Source organism: Schistocerca serialis, chromosome 11 (genome assembly GCF_023864345.2).
Source record: "Schistocerca serialis cubense isolate TAMUIC-IGC-003099 chromosome 11, iqSchSeri2.2, whole genome shotgun sequence".
In the NCBI taxonomy this organism is placed as follows: domain Eukaryota; kingdom Metazoa; phylum Arthropoda; class Insecta; order Orthoptera; family Acrididae; genus Schistocerca; species Schistocerca serialis.
In genome coordinates this window covers 200,652,060-200,670,191 of record NC_064648.1, presented here as the reverse complement: position 1 = coordinate 200,670,191, position 18,132 = coordinate 200,652,060, and the positions used below count along the sequence as shown (strand labels likewise).

At 41.7% G+C, this 18,132-nt stretch overlaps 1 protein-coding gene across 1 annotated transcript in view; it reads left to right on the top strand.

The window, feature by feature from the left end:
- LOC126426412 (uncharacterized) overlaps nt 1-18,132 on the top strand; it is a 163,590-nt gene that overhangs the window by 60,833 nt on the left and 84,625 nt on the right. Inside the window, exon 7 of the mRNA XM_050088332.1 lies at nt 2,643-3,089. Within this exon, the coding sequence (XP_049944289.1) occupies nt 2,820-3,089 (270 nt within the window). The 5' untranslated portion in view covers nt 2,643-2,819. The remainder of the gene's footprint in view (nt 1-2,642; nt 3,090-18,132) is intronic.

Here is an 18,132-nt window from a genome sequence, read left to right as displayed (position 1 = left end):
TGTTTGAGAAATGAATTTGCTTTTGTGTTCTGTTAAATTGGATGTTTTTAATATTAGATGACAAATTTGTTTTTTGTAACGATAGCTAAGTCTTATTTTCAATACCCTGTTTCCTCGAATCACCCTCTCTTCCGTTAATATCGTAGAACCGACGGTCCTCAGAAAGAAGGCACAGAGTTTTTGATTACAGCAACACAACAGAGCATAATGGCAAGTATAAGTTAACGCATACAGGTGTTACATTACAACACAGTGAACAAAAGCTGAAGCTCTGTATGGAAGCAAAACTTTAAATCCTCAACAGCAAAGGTCATCCGGAAAACATCCTGAAGGAAGAATAAAATCTAGGAAAAAAAATTGTCTGCTCAAGATATACGAAGGACAGATATGACTGAAATCCCATAGAGCGATGAAGGAATTGTCAGACCCGACAGCAACTTTAGAAAACAAAAACTGAAAGTTTGTGACGATGTTTGGGGACTCAAAACAGAGAGGCTTACACAAAAGATTCACACACATGGGAAAATTAAAGAATATGCATTGGATGCGGGTGCTGCTGCTGCTGCTGCTGCTGATGATGATGATGATGATGATGATGCCAAATGGCCATCTGGCATAGTTTGAACCTTTCAATTGTACGCCATTTCAGTGACTTGAATTCCCCGGCCAATGAAGCACCCAGCATACTCAGTCATGTCACCTAGCCGAGTACTCGGTGGCCCCTACACCGTTTAACTTTGGTGATTGGGCAGGAAATTTTATTTCTATCATGGCAGCTCACTGAGGTCCCATGGGTGCAACGAGCTAAAAAGGACCTATGTAATGCAGATGGAAGCAGTGTGTGTAGTAGATAGTAAAACATTGTCTAAAGATAAACTGTTTGGTAGGACAGGAAGAGAATGCAGTTAAAAACGAAGATCTCGAACCAAGTGTACTCGAGGGATTAGCCCATGGAGAGCGAGTGAGAACCATATGGAATGAAAGAAAAACATGGCTAAACCGAACAGAGTCCATACCCAGATGATGATGATGATGATGATGATGATGATGATAACAATATCAGTAATAAAAATAACAAACAATAATTACTGCATCAACTAAGTACATCTACAAATCTGTGTTGCATACCAGGGAAACATTACTATGTATTTGACATCAAAAAGGCAGCTAAAACATTATTCATTAATAGCACATATTTGCAATGATTAAAGATTACTTAGGGGACTCAGAGTCGTGGTGAATAATGAAAGATTATTCTGTCGCATTACAAACAGATTATCTCAGTTTACTGCATGTACAAGAGAATCCTGTCTCAAGATGTGAAGTGCATGATAGTAATGTGTTGCAGTGTGATTTAGTGGCTTCTAAGAAACTTCACATAATATTTCAGATCTTTATTTAACTTCAATCTCCACCCCCACCCCCCTCCACAAAACACACACACACACACACACACACACACACACACACACACACACACACACACACACACAACAAATGATGAAAGGAAAAATGTATGTTGCTCACTACATTTTCACTGTTCCTACAGTGAAACTGCCGCATCATTCATTATGTTTTACTTTTACTTCTTTCATACCAACTCTGTTTACCGACACTATCAACATATACCATGGAACGTGCTTCCAAAATTATAACATTGTACGACACATAATTTAGGAAATATAATGTCATAAACATTGAGATGCACTAAAAATTAGCTTTTGCATAAAATGGAGTGAAAATTACTCTCACTAAAATTCATGCATTGTTTGATAATGGGAACACTTGAGTAATTTCCAACAAATTTGAAACATAGTTTCAGACCTTTTCTAAACTTTCTTACATGCTTATCGTCAAAAATTCTGCATTTTTACTTATTTAAAAAGTAATCCGATGTCTAAAGCTGTTTTATACACTAGAGTTTGATTCTTCAAATAACAGGGGTTGCGGGGTGGTGGGTCGTGGTGGTGAGGTTGAAGGTTTACTGCTGGTCACTAAATGGCACTTCGGCATGAACTAGTTTTTGTTTGTTAATCAATGCTTAGAATGTCCCAAGGTTATCAGCACAAATTTTAAAAATTTCTTCTTCTCTGAATCGGCCTGTACTTGATGCCCCCATCCCTTTTGTTTTTGCTAGCTCTTAATGTTTAACCCTAGCAATACCAATGCCATTTACATAATGTGTACTGCCAACAAGTGGTACTTTATCCAAAAAAAAATTTAAAATACAAATTTTGTTATTTGTTTGTCATTTTTCTGAACAACATATTTTTGAAGGATTTAATTATGTGTAATTAGGGCCCAGAGCCTGAAAATATAGACTATGACATTTCTTGTGGAAAGTTTCATATACTAAGACATATCAATCGGGCTTCAGTTCTTAGACTAAGATTAGCTGAAAAAGTTGAAGCAATTGCAGTCTGGCAGAAGATTTCATTGAAAAAATAAGTATTTTCACCAACACTTTTAAAATGAAGGGTATATGATTAGAGTACAATATTTACAAAAGCTGGGCATAAAATAAACCCCCTCTGCCACCCCACCCCCATCCCCCCTTTGGTATAGCGAGGCCAGTATGTGAATGTCGAACGTAGTGCAAGAAACTGTTTATGGTGACATTTTGTTATCTTTTGCACTGACAGGACAACAGTGTTTCCGCCGCCTGCAAATCCAAAGTCACGAGAGGGAGAGACGGGCTCCGCAGTTGCACCAGCCGGTTGCCGCGGGCTCGCCAATCCGCTGGCCCTCCGCCGTCTCGGAGTCCGTCCTGCAGCCAGTATCACTGTGCAGTGTTTCGATGTGTTACCAATGCCCGCAAGATGCCAGGTGTCGTGTGTCACTCCTTCCCCAAAGACGAACACTTGCGGCGCGAGTGGATTGCGAGGTGCAGGCGGCCCGACGTAATCAACGTGAGAACTGCGCGGGTGTGTTCTGTACATTTTCAGCCAGAGGACTACGTACGAGATTTGAGAAACGAACTTCTCGGATTACCCTTGAGAAAGAAATTAGTACCCACAGCAGTACCCAGTCTGAACATTCCGAGGTGGGACGAAGGTGAAATTATGGAATGCAGGGATATGAGCAAAAAGGTAAGAAGTCAGTGTTTGAAATTATTAATGCTAAAAATGTTTTGCATAAATTAGTTAGGGTTTACCAAATTATGGTACGCTGTGCTTGTGATTACCACAAAAACTATATTTTGTGGTGCTGTATATTTTGATATCTAACTGTATATACGGAGTTAGCTACAACAAAACTCACAGCTTACCACTTCCCACGACTATTTATGAAAGACTCTCGCTCAGCTAGTGACTAGCTGGTGTAGATTGTCTTTTGTCAGATGGTTACACATCAGTGCAGTATGAGGAGCGCAGCTCTGCTCGTGGAAAATGTTTTATTCAATTCAGGAAAGATAGCTATAGTTGTACCCTACATTTGTTCTCAGTCGTTTCAAGAAACACGTAAAGTATTGGTAGAAAAATTTCTGACTGTCGGTATCCCAGTGAAGAGTAGCTTATAAGATGTAGTTAAAGATGCGTTTGGTTTCAAAGGCAAAACAAAATGGCACTGCTGATGTTCAAAGAAGAGTTACTAACCCCTTCCTGTTCAAGTTAATTTACTGAATGCCAGGTGCTGGACGGTGACGAACCCTCACGAGATATTCGAACATTCCATTTCACTGTTAGAAAGTTAGTGTACGGTCTGTCATCTCCGGTAATGTATAGTGGGACAACTATTTTCTGATAATGCACATTTTGTACATTGTTACTTTCCAAGAATTCTGTGTACAGTTAACTGACAATGGAAAAAAAGCACAGCTTCTTCCAATAAGACGGGGCAACGTGTCACACACGAAACATTTCACTGTATCCGTTCATGCAGTGGACAGTAGCTTCTGTGTTCTCCAAAGTTATCGACTTCTGGTTGTTACCTTTGGGCTACTTACTTCTGCATGTAATTACCAAATTTTGATGAACTGAAAGTGAACATCAGGCGAGAAACCGATGTATTCGACAACAATGTTTTACTTTAGACGACTCTCAGCATAAGTTGAGAACAAAAATGTGTTGATCCCAGGGTGATCCTTGCGAATATCTTTTGTTATAATAATGTTAATAAATGCAACATTTGAACTACGAGGGTTGGAATTTAAATAATGGCAACTATTTATTCACAACCTATACAAAAGAGTTACATGGTTGCAGCTGTTACTGTCCTTCAAAGTAGTCACCAGCCTTGCGTAGGACCCGTTGCCAGCGATGTGGAAGGCATAGTATACCGTTAGCAGAGCCTGTTCTGTTGATGGTGCGAATCGAGCGGTCTACTTACTGCCTGTCGAATCTCTGGAACAGTTCTGAAGTGAATGCCACGAAGTGGTTCCTTCATCTTCAGAATCAAATCAAAGTCACGAGGACTCGAGTCTGGGGAGTACGGTGGATGGTACAGTACTTCTCAGTCCCATAGACTGAACAGAGCAGCCACAGCTTGTGTTGTATGCGCCCGCACATTGTCGTGCAAAATGATGGGTGGGTTGTGCGGGAAGTGTCGCCGCTTCTTTTGCAAAGCTGGTTGCAGGTGATGCTCCAAAAACGAACAGAAATACTGTGCATTGGTGGTCTGCCATGGAGGAATGTAATGCGTTAGGATAACACCATCAGTCGTACACGAGAATCACCATAACTTTGGACCGCTCCATTCGCACCGTCAACAGGACAGGCTCTGCTAACAGTATACTATGCCCTCCACATCGCTGGCAACGGGTTCTACCTAATGCTGGTGACTACTTTGAAGGACAGTAACAGGTGCAAACATGTAGCTCTTTGGTATCGGTTGTGAATAAATAGTTGCCACTATTTAAGTTCCAAGTCTCGTACACATAATTCATTCCAACATAATTTACCGATTCTGCAGTGATTAAGCGATGGGTTCAGCTTTATATTGCTCACTTTGCTTCTGTGTGTTTTCTCTTAAGGGGACCACACCCTGCCTATCTAACCCATGTTAATTTAGGCAAGTATTTGACCCATTTCTGAAAAAAATATTTGATGCAGGACCTTAATATTTTTACTGTATATTACATGATGCTAACAGAGTCAACTGTACTACAATCTACTTTATCCATTTTATCATTTCTAAGAAATACTTTTTTAAATTTATTAACAAAAAATATTAGGTTTTTTCTGCAGAAAACATTTTTTTGTGAACTTCCTAATGTGGGAATGTTAATGAATGTAGTACCAGAGGTGGCTTTTTAAGTTATGCAGTCTCTGAAAATTTCATTCATTTATCTATGATAGTTTCTGATATAATGGGGCATATGTACTGAAAATTTTAGTTTGTAGGGAACTGACTTCAAAGAAAAAGGTTTTGAAATTTGTTACTTACAGTTAATTAAAACTGTCCTGCTTCATATGATGGCCCTTCTTTGGCCTCTAGCAGGTCTTCCAGCTTCTTTTTCACCTTCCTGGACGTTTGTCTTGATTTTTTGGCCATATTAGATGCAGACCTATCGGCATCTGCTATCCCCACTTTATCCCAATGTTGCAGCCCACTGATCATGTTTTCACCAGGATTAAGTCCCAGCTTCTTCAGTACCCAACACTTTCCAATATTACCACACCTGAATGTAATAACAGCATCATTGTTTGCATGCCTACAATTACAATTTTAGGAAGGCGTTTCCAAATTATGCTGTTGACATTCATTTGGGTTCTGTGTCTGCCCGTGCAGACATTTCCTTAGAAGGTCAGGATGAGCCAAGTCTCTGAAAATAGGTTTAACTGATGTAATAACTGCAGCAGGAAGAGAGTGCTGGTGAGAATAAGATTCTCCAGTTGCCTGAGTCCTATTGTATTTGTACCACGAATTTTCTCCTGATGGACACAATCCATGACATGGCTTATCATCAATAGAGGACTTGTGGAAGAATATGGCCCAAACATCTCTCTTCATTGTCTCCATATTTTCTTTATTTCTCCTAATTACCTGCCCATAGTATACCTGTAAGTTTTATATAATAACTCGCAATCTCACTTAAACCAAACTAACCGCACGTTCTAAAGCATGTTGTTTACAAACAGCAGAAACATGTAATACTGACCGTTGCATTCCAAGGATAGCCAACATACTCAGGAGTAAAAAAATATCCCTAACGTGCAATGTAGGGGATATAAAGATCTAAAATATATGCAGAAAAGTGGGTGACAAAAAAGTGGGCGTGGCACATAAACACACGTGGTAGGAAAATGCTCTTTAAATGCTCAAAAAAAAATTTTTCAGTAAAATCCTTTTCAGAATACTTAAATAAAACCTTAATCTATCAAAATATGATGAAAACCGAAAATCGATTTTTTTTTTTTTTATTTTTATTCCCCTGAGTCACAGTGTGGTCCCCTTAACTGGGAGGTTCTTTCTGGGAATATTATAATGATAAAGATTTGTAACAGTCTGCATGACATCATAGAGTGTGTGTTCTTGATTATTTGTTTGCTATAGCGTTGACCAGCGATGCCTTTTCACCCGAGGCTATAGAGAATCCTCACATCCAGTAATCCAATAATTAAATTACATTTTGATGGTGTACTTTCGGGTGAGTTGTTGTTCCCATGTCATGCACAGTATTTCAGTGCCAAACCCAGTGGGGTTCTCGAGTTGCTGATAGTTGTGCTGTTAACATGTTCTTGCTGCCTGGACTCGGCACATGGCATATTGTCAGTCTCATGCTGCTATTTATAGCTAAGTCCAACTCCTAGTGCTCTCTACACTGTTTTATGCTCTTCTGGTTTTCAAATCTCTCACTGACATTCCGAGAAAGGAGCACTGTCTCTCAGTATTTCCCAGCTCTGGTGGATGTGGTGACTATCGAGGTTTTAATAAGTAAAGTACTGTACCCAAGCCTTTTTTAAATTGAAATCTCATCCATGTTTGTTAAATTTTCCTTCACCTTTACTTTGTTAGACTGCACAATTAAGCTCTCCCAGAAACATAGTGTCTGCAACACAATACTGGTCAGTGAAATATGCTGATTATTATGTATTGTAGGAGTCGAACGAATCTTTCTGGATATTTGGATAGCGTAAAAGGGAGATTCAAACTCTCAATCATCTATAAAAATTGATGCGGCTATAAAAATTGGTACACGACTGGCAATAGTTGAGTCTGGTTTGAGTCCAGGCAACAAGTACATATGAGGTGCGACAATAAACTAATGAGTGCTTACCGTTTTAGTCAAGTTTGGTGTTGTCTCCTTCAAAGTAGTTCCCTTCTGATTGCACACACTTTTTCCAGCACTTCTATCATTGATGATAACATTTCTGGGACTTATCTTCTGTAATATCCTCCAAGACCCTCGTCACAGCTTTTTGGACGTTTCGTGTTGTTTGAAAATGTTGTCTCTTGACTGCTGTTTTGACTCTTGGAAATAGAAAAAAGTCCCATGGAGTGATATCTGGCGAATAAGGTGGCTGTGGTAGTACTGAAATTTGTTTTGAGGTTAAATATTGCTGTACTGACAGAGCAGTATAATGGCGCATTATCATGATGCATAATCCAATTATCAGCAATGTTGGCATAGACACAAAGAACTCTTTTTTACAAAGTCTTTGTAAAATTTCTGTGTAGTAATATTTGTTAACTGTTTTTCCAGGAGGCACCCACTCTTCATGAACAGTTCCTGTGGAATCAAAGAAGCACACAAGCATGCATTTTGCTTTTGACTTTGACATGCGAGCTTCTTTTGGTCTGGGTGATCCCTTTGAGCACCATTGCGAACTTTGGTGTTTTGTCTCTGGATCGTACTGAAAAAAAAAAAAAAAAAAAAAAAAAAGAAAAACAACTTTCATCACCAGTGATAACACAGTTCAACAATTCTGGATTGACTTCCGTTTGGTCTAACAGATCGGCTGCCACATCTTTGTGTTTCTCGCTGTTGTGGTGTGAGATTTTTGGGGACCATTTTTGCACAAATCTTTCTCATACCAAGATCTTCAGTTATTATTAGACGAACCGTTTCTCGATTCATGTTCAGTTCTTCTGCAATCATTTTCACGGATAATCTTCGATCAGATCGTACGAGTTCATGCACCCTGGCAAAGTTGACATCCATCCGTGAGGCTGATGCTTGTCCATAGTGGTTTTCATCTTCAACATTCGTTCTGCCTTCACTAAACATTTTATGCAAACAAAAACTTGAGCTCTTGACATAACTTCCTCTCCAAAAGCCTTCTGAAGCTCACCATAAGTTGTCGTCACATTTTCACCCAATTTAGTGCAGAAAGAAGTGGCATACCATTGCGCAATATTGTGCGGTTCCATTTCCGTGACGAGAGATACAAACACACATTAACTTATTACAGCACAACTCACGACTGAGCAGTTGTGTCTATGGGCCGCTTTGACTAGAAGCAGCTTATAGACCGAGGTCAAAGATATTGGGCCTACGCAAGCCTGCAGGCTTGCCACATCTTGCAAAGAAAATAAGTCTCATTACTTTATTGTCACACCTCGTATATGGTCACGGATGTGCCAGAGAATATGATGAGTCGCTGTGGGAAGATTGAAGAAGCTAAAGTAACCAATAGGTAACTGGCATTGTACCTGGAAAGGAGAGTGGCCCCACCAACTGACTAAAACATGTGTAATCAGGAGTTGCTGAGTACAGAACAGTGTTGCAAGACCAGGTTTGTCACAGACCTTGTCCATTGATCAAAAAGGTCAAGCCGCCAGGTGTTTATGAGAGGATTGACGGTGCTAAGAGATACCTTAGGTGCCAAAGGGACTGATGAACAGATTCAGTTCAGGTCTAATAGACACACGCGCAGTACACAATAGTTAAAAAGAGAAGGACTGCGATTTCTCAGAAGGATGGTGAAAAAGTATGAGAGTTTGGCAGCTACATCTATACTCTGAAGGTGATATTTGGCAGAGGGTACTTCTTGTAGTGCTATCTGATGCTCACTTCCCTGTTCCATTGACAAATGGTACACGGGAAGAATGATTGTCAGTAAAAATTCGTAGGAGCTATAATCTCTCAGATTTTCTTGATGTCACATTTTGTGAGATGTACGTTGGGGAAAGGAATATGTTGCCAGACTCTTCTCAGAACGTACTGTCTCAGAATTTCAGCAGTAAGCCTCTGTGATGCACAACGCACCTCTTGTAGCGTCTGTCCTGCAGTTCGTCAATTATCTCCATAATGCTCTTGTGCCAATCAAACGATTCTGTGACAAAATGCATTGATCTTCACTGGATCTTCTCTGTCATTGCTTTCAGTCCTACTCAGTAACAGTCCCAGATTGTTGTACAGAATTTGTAGAACTAGTGTGTTGCAAGCCACCTTTTTTCGTCAATGACCTGTACTTTCCTTAAGATTCTCGCTATTAATTTCAGCCTGGCATTTGCTTTTCCAATTATTTGTTTTATGTGGTCATTCCACATTAGGTCACTCAGCATTGTTATTCCTAAATATTTTACGTTCAATACTGTTTGCAGCAATTCGTCATCAATAATGTAGAAGTACAGTATCTGCCCCATTCATCACTCCTCTACAGGTCATTCTGCAAATCGCTACATTTTCTGGCATTGCTACCTTCTTGCAGACAACCACATAATCTGTCGGTAGCCTTAGAGAGCTTTTTACGCTTTATACTAGATAGATTTTACAGTCTCTTAGGGGTAAGAGTGCAGATATTTTTATTTGTGGCTAGGTACTGTTTACTGAACATCATCACACCAGTATTTACTTTGTTTGCAGACTAACAATTAAGCTAATTCTTCAAAGTATTACATGTGATCGAAAGTGTCCAGACACCTGGCTGAAAATGACTTAAAAGTTCGTGGCGTCCTCCATCGGTAATGCTGGAGTTCAGTGTGGTGTTGCCCCACCCTTAGCCTCGATGATAGTTTCAACTCTTGCAGGAATACAGTGTGTAAACTTTTAGATGGCAGACGTCTCCCCAGTCCTGAATCGGTAGAAGGCGGTAAACGTCGGGGGGGGCTTCGGTAGGCACGCAGTTTCGACTGCTGCCAACATTACATAGCCGACTGTGTTGTACGAGGTAGCCATTGTCGTCTGCTTCGTTATTGTTTTGCGCTGTACTGTTCTGCGTGTTTTTATTGTGCAGTTGTGCTAAACATTATCAAAATGAGTGAAGAGGCAGTTGCTGGCCCATCTCGGGAGTCGCCAAGAACCCCTACCGGTAGGCCTACGGTTAGAAGGAAACCAGTATTACGTAGCGATGCTCGCAAAATTATATTGCGTGTGATTGAATGCTGCGAAAGGGAAAGGGAGCAGAAAAAACTGCTTCGCCCCATTTACAAATCTTCAGTGAGAGCTGCTACTTACACAGGAAAAAGCATGCGTAGCATTGGAAGATTCAAACAGTTTTCCAAGAATCATCCTGGCGTATCACCACAGACGCCTGGCAAGAAAAGGTGAGTTCCCATTTCAGATATTTTGTTCGCGATCACTTTGAAGGAGCCCCCTATTTCGTCCGAATTACCTTATATTTCATTTTTCCTTGCTACCATATTGCTTTGTGTGGAAACACCACTGGTTACTGTATTATTTCGAAACACATTCAATTTACAGTACATTTCCAAATGGTTTGTGAGCACATAGTAGACAAACATACATACATTCATTTTTATTTATATAGATTTTAATGTACATGACAATTTCAGTTTCGTTTACGAACAACATTTAAAGCGAGTTTTAATTCCAAGCCTTTCGTCTGCTTTCGTGTAAGCATGACGCGCAATTTGTAGTGCCAGCACTGCAACCGGTAGGCGTGCCTTGTCCCCCCCCATTTCCCCCGTTACCCAATTGCTCCTCTCTCCTCGCCAGCCAATGCTTGTTTCCTCCTCTCCCCGCACTCCCCTCACAACTCTGCCGTCTTACAGTTAACACACTGTACTTTCAGTCAGGTGTTAGAAGGTTTCTTGGGAAATGGCAGTGCTGCACCGAGACATCCGAAAAGATCCTAAACGTGTTCTGTAACATTCAGGTCAGGGCCCTGTGCAGGCCAGTCCATTACAGGGAAGTTACTGTCGTGTAACCACTCCGCCGCAGGCCGTGCATTATGAACAGGTGCTCGATTGTGTTGCAATCGCCATCCCCAAATTGCTCTCAAACAATAGGAAGAAGGCACTTAAAACATCAATGTAGGCCTGTGCCATGATAGTGCTATCCAAAACAACAAAGGATGCAAGCCCCCTCCATGAAAACCACGACCGCACCATAATATCACTGCCTCCGAATTTTACTGTTGGCAGTATACACACTGGCAGATGACGTTAACCGGGCATTCGCCATACCCACACCCTGTCATCAGATTGTGTACCATGATTCGAACTCCACACAACATTTTTCCACTGTTAAATCGTCCAGTGTTTACGCTCCTTGCAGAAGGCAAGGTGTCGTTTGGCATTTACCGGTATGACGTGTGGCTTACGTGTAGCTGCTCGACCATGAAATCAGAGTTTTCTCACTTCCCACCTACCTGTCACAGTACCCGCAGTGGATCCTGATGCAGTTTGGAATTCCTGTGTGATGGTTTGGATAGATGTCTGCCTATTACACATTAGGACCATCTTCAACTGTCGGCAGTCTCTTGTCAGTCAACAGATGAGGTCGGCCTGTACAGTTTTGTGCTGTACGTGTCCCTTCACTTTTCCACTTCACTATCACACCGGAAACAGTGGACCTGGAGATGTTTAGGAGTGTGGAAATATCATGCACATACGTGTGCCACAATTCTACTCTCACGATGTCTAATGTGTAATGGGGCCCCTTAGGGATATGGCAGCAAGAGATGGGAAGAAAACCAATGTGCACTCCGTGTGGAGTCATTCCAGATGTGGAAAGGGTCCTTCCGGATGCCATGAAGGGTACAGGGTGCACCCATCTGCAGGTGGTCGCTCATGTCGGCACCAATGATGTGTGTCGCTATGGATCGGAGGAAATCCTACTGGCTTCCGGCGGCTATCTGATTTGGTGAAGACTGACAGTCTCGCTAGCGGGATGAAAGCAGAGCTCACCATCTGCAGCATCGTCGACAGGACTGACTGCGGACCTTTGGTACAGAGCCGAGTGGAGGGTCTGAATCAGAGGCGGAGACGGTCCTGCGACCGTGTGGGCTGCAGATTCCTCGACTTGCGCCATAGGGTGGTGGGGTTTCGGGTTCCGCTGGACAGGTCAGGAGTCCACTACACGCAACAAGCGGCTACACGGGTAGCAGGGGTTGTGTGGCGTGGGCTGGGCGGTTTTTTAGGTTAGATGGCCTTGGGCAAGTACAGAAAGGGCAACAGCCTCAACGGGTGCGGGGCAAAGTCAGGACATGCGGGGAACAAGCAGCAATCGGTATTGTAATTGTAAACTGTCGAAGCTGCGTTGGTAAAGTACCGGAACTTCAAGCGCTGATAGAAAGCACCGAAGCTGAAATCGTTATAGGTACAGAAAGCTGGTTGAAGCCAGAGATAAATTCTGCCGAAATTTTTACAAAGATACAGACGGTGTTTAGAAAGGATAGATTGCTTGCAACCGGTGGTGGAGTGTTTGTCGCTGTAGTGAAATAGAAGTGGATAGTTCCTGTGAATTATTATGGGTGGAGGTTACACTCAACAACTGAGCTAGGTTAATGATTGTCTCCTTTTACCGATCTCCCGACTCGGCAGCATTAGTGGCAGAACAACTGAGAGAAAATTTGGAATACATTTCACATAAATTTTCTCAGCATGTTATAGTCTTAGGTGGAGATTTCAATTTACGAGATATAGACTGGGAACTCAGATGTTTAGGACGGGTGGTAGGGACAGAGCATCGAGTGACATTATACTGAGTGCACTATCCGAAAATTACCTCGAGCAATTAAACAGAGAACCGACTCGTGGAGATAACATCTTGGACCTACTGATAACAAACAGACCCGAACTTTTCGACTCTGTATGTACAGAACAGGGATTCAGTGATCATAAGGCCGTTGCAGCATCCCTGAATATGGAAGTTAGTAGGAATATAAAAAAAGGGAGAAGGTTTATCTGTTTAGCAAGAGTAATAGAAGGCAGATTTCAGACTACCTAACAGATCAAAACGAAAATTTCTGTTCCGACACTGACAATGTTGAGTGTTTATGGAAAAAGTTCAAGACAATCGTAAAATGCGTTTTAGACAGATACGTGCCGAGTAAAACTGTGAGGGACGGGAAAAACCCACCGTGGTTCAACAACAAAGTTAGGAAACTACTGCGAAAGCAAAGAGAGCTTCACTCTAAGCTTAAACACAGCCAAAACCTCTCAGACAAACAGAAGCTAAACAATGTCAAAGTTAGCGTAAGGAGGGCCGTGCGTGAAGCGTTCAGTGAATTCGAAAGTAAAATTCTATGTACCGACTTGACAGAAAATCCTAGGAAGTTCTAGTCTTACGTTAAATCAGTAAGTGGCTCGAAACAGCATATTCAGACACTCCGGGATGATGATGGCATTGAAACAGAGGATGATGAAGATTTCGGCAGAAGTGCCAACACCGTGTTGTTTGAGGAAGCCGAAATGCACGTTATAAGCTCACGCAGGATGGCGTGAGGTCTGAAACAGGATACGTAATGAATGGTATAAAGAAAAGTACGTAGCTGCTGGAATACTTAACTTTAATCCTCAATTGGTGAACATTGGTCTTGTTACTGTACGTGCTTCATTAGATACATAGCAAAGGATAAATGGCGCCTTGCTAGGTTGTAGCAATTGACTTAGCTGAAGGCTATGCTAACTATCGTCTCGGCAAATGAGAGCGTAATTCTCAGTGAACCTTTCCTAGCAACGTCGGCAAACAACTGTGGCGAGTGCTAGGAAGTCTCTCTAGACCTGCCGTGTGGTGGCGCTCGGTCTGCAATTACTGACAGTGGCGACACGCGGGTCCGTCGTACACTAGCGGACCGCGGCCGATTTAAAAGGCTACCACCTAGCAAGTGTGGTGTCTGGCGGTGACACCACAGATGACATGTGTAAAGCTGAAATACTAAACACCTTTTTCCAAAGCTGTTTCACAGAGGAAGACCGCACTGCAGTTCCTTCTCTAAATCCTCGCACAAACGAAAAAATGGCTGACATCGAAATAAGTGTCCATGGAATAGAAAAGCAACTGGAATCACTCAACAGAGGAAAGTCCACTGGACCTGACTGGATACCAATTCGATTCTACACAGAGTACGCGAAAGAACTTGCCCCCCTTCTAACAGCCGTGTACCGCAAGTCTCTAGAGGAACGGAAGGTTCCAAATGATTGGAAAAGAGCACAGGTAGTCCCAGTCTTCAAGAAGGGTCGTTGAGCAGATGCGCAAAACTATAGACCTATATCTCTGACGTCGATCTGTTGTAGAATTTTAGAACATGTTTTTTGCTCGAGTATCATGTCGTTTTTGGAAACCCAGAATCTACTACGTAGGAATCAACATGGATTCCGGAAACAGTGATCGTGTGAGACCCAACTCGCTTTATTTGTTCATGAGACCCAGAAAATATTAGATACGGGCTCCCAGGTAGATGCTATTTTTCTTGACTTCCGGAAGGCGTTCGATACAGTTCCGCATTGTCGCCTGATAAACAAAGTAAGAGCCTACGGAATATCAGACCAGCTGTGTGGCTGGATTGAAGAGTTTTTAGAAAACAGAACACAGCATGTTGTTATCAATGGAGAGACGTCTACAGACATTAAAGTAACCTCTGGCGTGCCACAGGGGAGTGTTATGGGACCATTGCTTTTCACAATGTATGTAAATGACCTAGTAGATAGTGTCGGAAGTCCCATGCGGCTTTTCGCGGATGATGGTGTAGTATACAGAGAAGTTAAAGCATTAGAAAATTGTAGCGAAATGCAGGAAGATCTGCAGCGGATAGGCACTTGGTGCAGGTAGTGGCAACTGACCCTTAACATAGACAAATGTAGTGTATTGCGAATACATAGATAGAAGGATCCTTTATTGTATGATTATATGATAGCGGAACAAACACTGGTAGCAGTTACTTCTGTAAAATATCTGGGAGTATGCGTGCGGAACGATTTGAAGTGGAATAATCATATAAAATTAATTGTTGGTAAGGCGGATACCAGGTTGAGATTCATTGGGAGAGTCCTTAGAAAATGTAGTCCATCACAAAGGAGGTGGCTTACAAAACACTCGTTCGACCTATACTTGAGTATTGCTCATCAGTGTGGGATCCGTTCCAGATCGGGTTGACGGAGGAGATAGAGAAGATCCAAAGAAGAGCGGCGCGTTTCGTCACAGGGTTATTTGGTAACCGTGATAGCGTTACGGAGATGTTTAACGAACTCAAGTGGCAGACTGCAAGAGAGGCGCTCTGCATCGCGGTGTAGCTTGCTCGCCAGGTTTCGAGAGGAAGCGTTTCTGGACGAGGTATCGAATATATTGCTTCCCCCTACTTATACCTCCCGAGGAGATCACGAATGTAAAATTAGAGAGATTAGAGCGCGCACGGAGGCTTTCAGACAGTCGTTCTTCCCGCAAACCATACGCGACTGGAACAGGAAAGGGAGGTAATGACAGTGGCACGTAAAGTGCCCTCCGCCACACACCGTTGGGTGGCTTGCGGAGTATAAATGTAGAATGTAGATGTAGATGTAGACCACTGAGGTTGCATACATGGAGTACCTGGCAGCACAAGTCCGGATATGTTTGATCACATAGTGTACATTGTCTCCCTGGTTTGGCACATTATTGTGTTGACATGGCAACTGGACTACAGAACTGAGAACTCTGAGTGGATCTTATGTAGGTTCACTCACCTATTAAGAAGGCCCATACACATTTTCGGCCTCGATATTTCACCATTTTCCCCAGGCATCGAGGGCAGATTTTTTTTTTTTTTTTTTTATGTGGGGCCCACAGGTGAAGTTTAGGTGAGTACAACTACAGTATAGCATGACCGTGCTCTTCATACATTGCTACAATCCTTCTACTGCGTGAGTGGGTGAAATCTCATTAAGCTTTGGCAGAACAGGTGCAGACTTAATGTTGATTTTAAGATGTGCACAAGCAAATGGGCTGTTCTTCTGGAATCTGGTGACCGGTATACTGCAACTCTGTCAGTACTGTGCTGGGTGTTGGAAATGTCAATTTCTGTAGGTCATTAACCCATTAATGGCCAAGCATTAAAACAATGATTAAAACATGTTTATTTGATCTAATTGTACATTAATACAGTCAAAATTATACAAAAAAGAAATAGACAGGTCATAATTACACTGTAGCAAAATGTTGCATTTATGCAGCTTTGGGTATGTAAGGAGCCTTATTTTGTTTCTTATGAACTTGTTGAGAAAGAGTTTGAATCAATGTATATATGCAGTCTGAAGTCATGAATGAAAATTTGTACAAACGCCACGATTCGAACCCAGGTCTCCTGCTTGCTAGGCAGTTGCACTAACCACTAAGCGAACGGCGAATTCTAGCCTTTGTACAAATTTTTATTCATTGTCAGCACACATGTATATGTCATACGTGTTAGAGACTTGTCAGGGTCTCTGGAACCGTACAGTTTCGTCAGTTCGAATGGAGCCGCACATTACGTGTTTTACATTAGTAAACTGGCGTACTTTTACACGACCTACATTTTCCCTTGCTTTGTTTTCCCTCTTCTGTTATATGTGCTGAATCATAATAGCTCGCTTTCTTCAGAAGAGAAATTTTGTAATGTTGCACATAAGTGAATTTCTCTCTGCCCTGAGGGACTGCAGTTTCATTATTTTGTTCATTCTCAACCGCAGTATCTTCAGATGTCGTTAGAGTCTTAAGTAAGTATGATCAAAATTCGAGTTGGGACAAATTTTCATCATTCGTAAGATGGCATATTTTCCAAGAATTGCCAGTTACACTGTCTATAAAGCTGGTGAAGAGAGGCCACCACCCTTTTTTGTCTCTTATTCAAAATCTGTAATTAGCAACAGCATTATTGTGTGAATCAATGCCACGCGTGTGCCGATTATACTGATATACTCCCTTGAGGTGGGTCTGCAGCTTGTGGTCTATTGGCTAGTGTTGCTGCCTCTGGATCACGGGGTCCCGGGTTTGGTTCCCGGTCGGGTTGGGGATTTTCTCTGCCCGGGGACTGGGTGTTTGTGTTGTCCTCATTATTTCATGATCATCATCATCATTCGTGACAGAGGCTAGATTGGACTGTGAAAAAATTGGGACTTCGTACAGGCGCTGATGACCGCGCAGTTGAGCACCCCACAAACCAAAACATCACTTTGGGGTGAGACAGAAATACTTTTCTTTTCTGTTCAAATGTACCTTTCTACATTCACTAAAGGCTGCACAGTGCTGCTGTTGGTTAGAATGGAGCTGTCATTCTCGTTTACCATCATGACTTGAGCTTCATAATCAAAAAGAAAATCGTACTCCTCCCTTTATTCTTCGTGGTTGAGGTGGATTGCAAAGGGGACTTGGCAGTGCAGGTCTCATGAATAATGCCATTGGAAAAGTTTTAAAGTACAAAATACAGATTAAGAAGAAAAGAAATGATCAAAATATATACAATGATGGGTGTTCAACACCTGAAATGACATTTTACTTGTTCACCCAAAGAAATTCAGATGTTTCACCACCTGCCGTCTTTCCACCGTAAGGAATGAATTTGTACAAGTAGGCACGTTTGAAGTGAATTCTGATAGGTTTTCCTCTGATGGACAACTCACATAAATGCCTCCCAAAATAAGGACCATTTCTTCACAAACAGATGAATTGTATGAACATACTCCAAACTGAAGATATTGTTAATTGATTATATTAAAATGAGTCTCACTTCAGAAGATCTATCATTTTCATCCAGTGTAGCATTAGCAGAAAAATGAAGGTTTTGTTTGACTGACAAGAATGTATTACAACTCACATTTCCTAACAATTTGTAAACCTTTGTCCTTATACTTTGACAAGTACAGTTTTGTTCCAGGTAATGTGTGATGTACTGAAAGAATCATTATTCCTTTAAATTGCTTTAGCACCCGAAGAGTCATTTGAAATTAATGGAAATTAGTATTGTGTGCATTTTTATTTGTGTATTTAGTAATTCATGAAAACACTTCTGAGTCAAAATAAAGTGAAAAAAATTCATAAGGCAATAGACC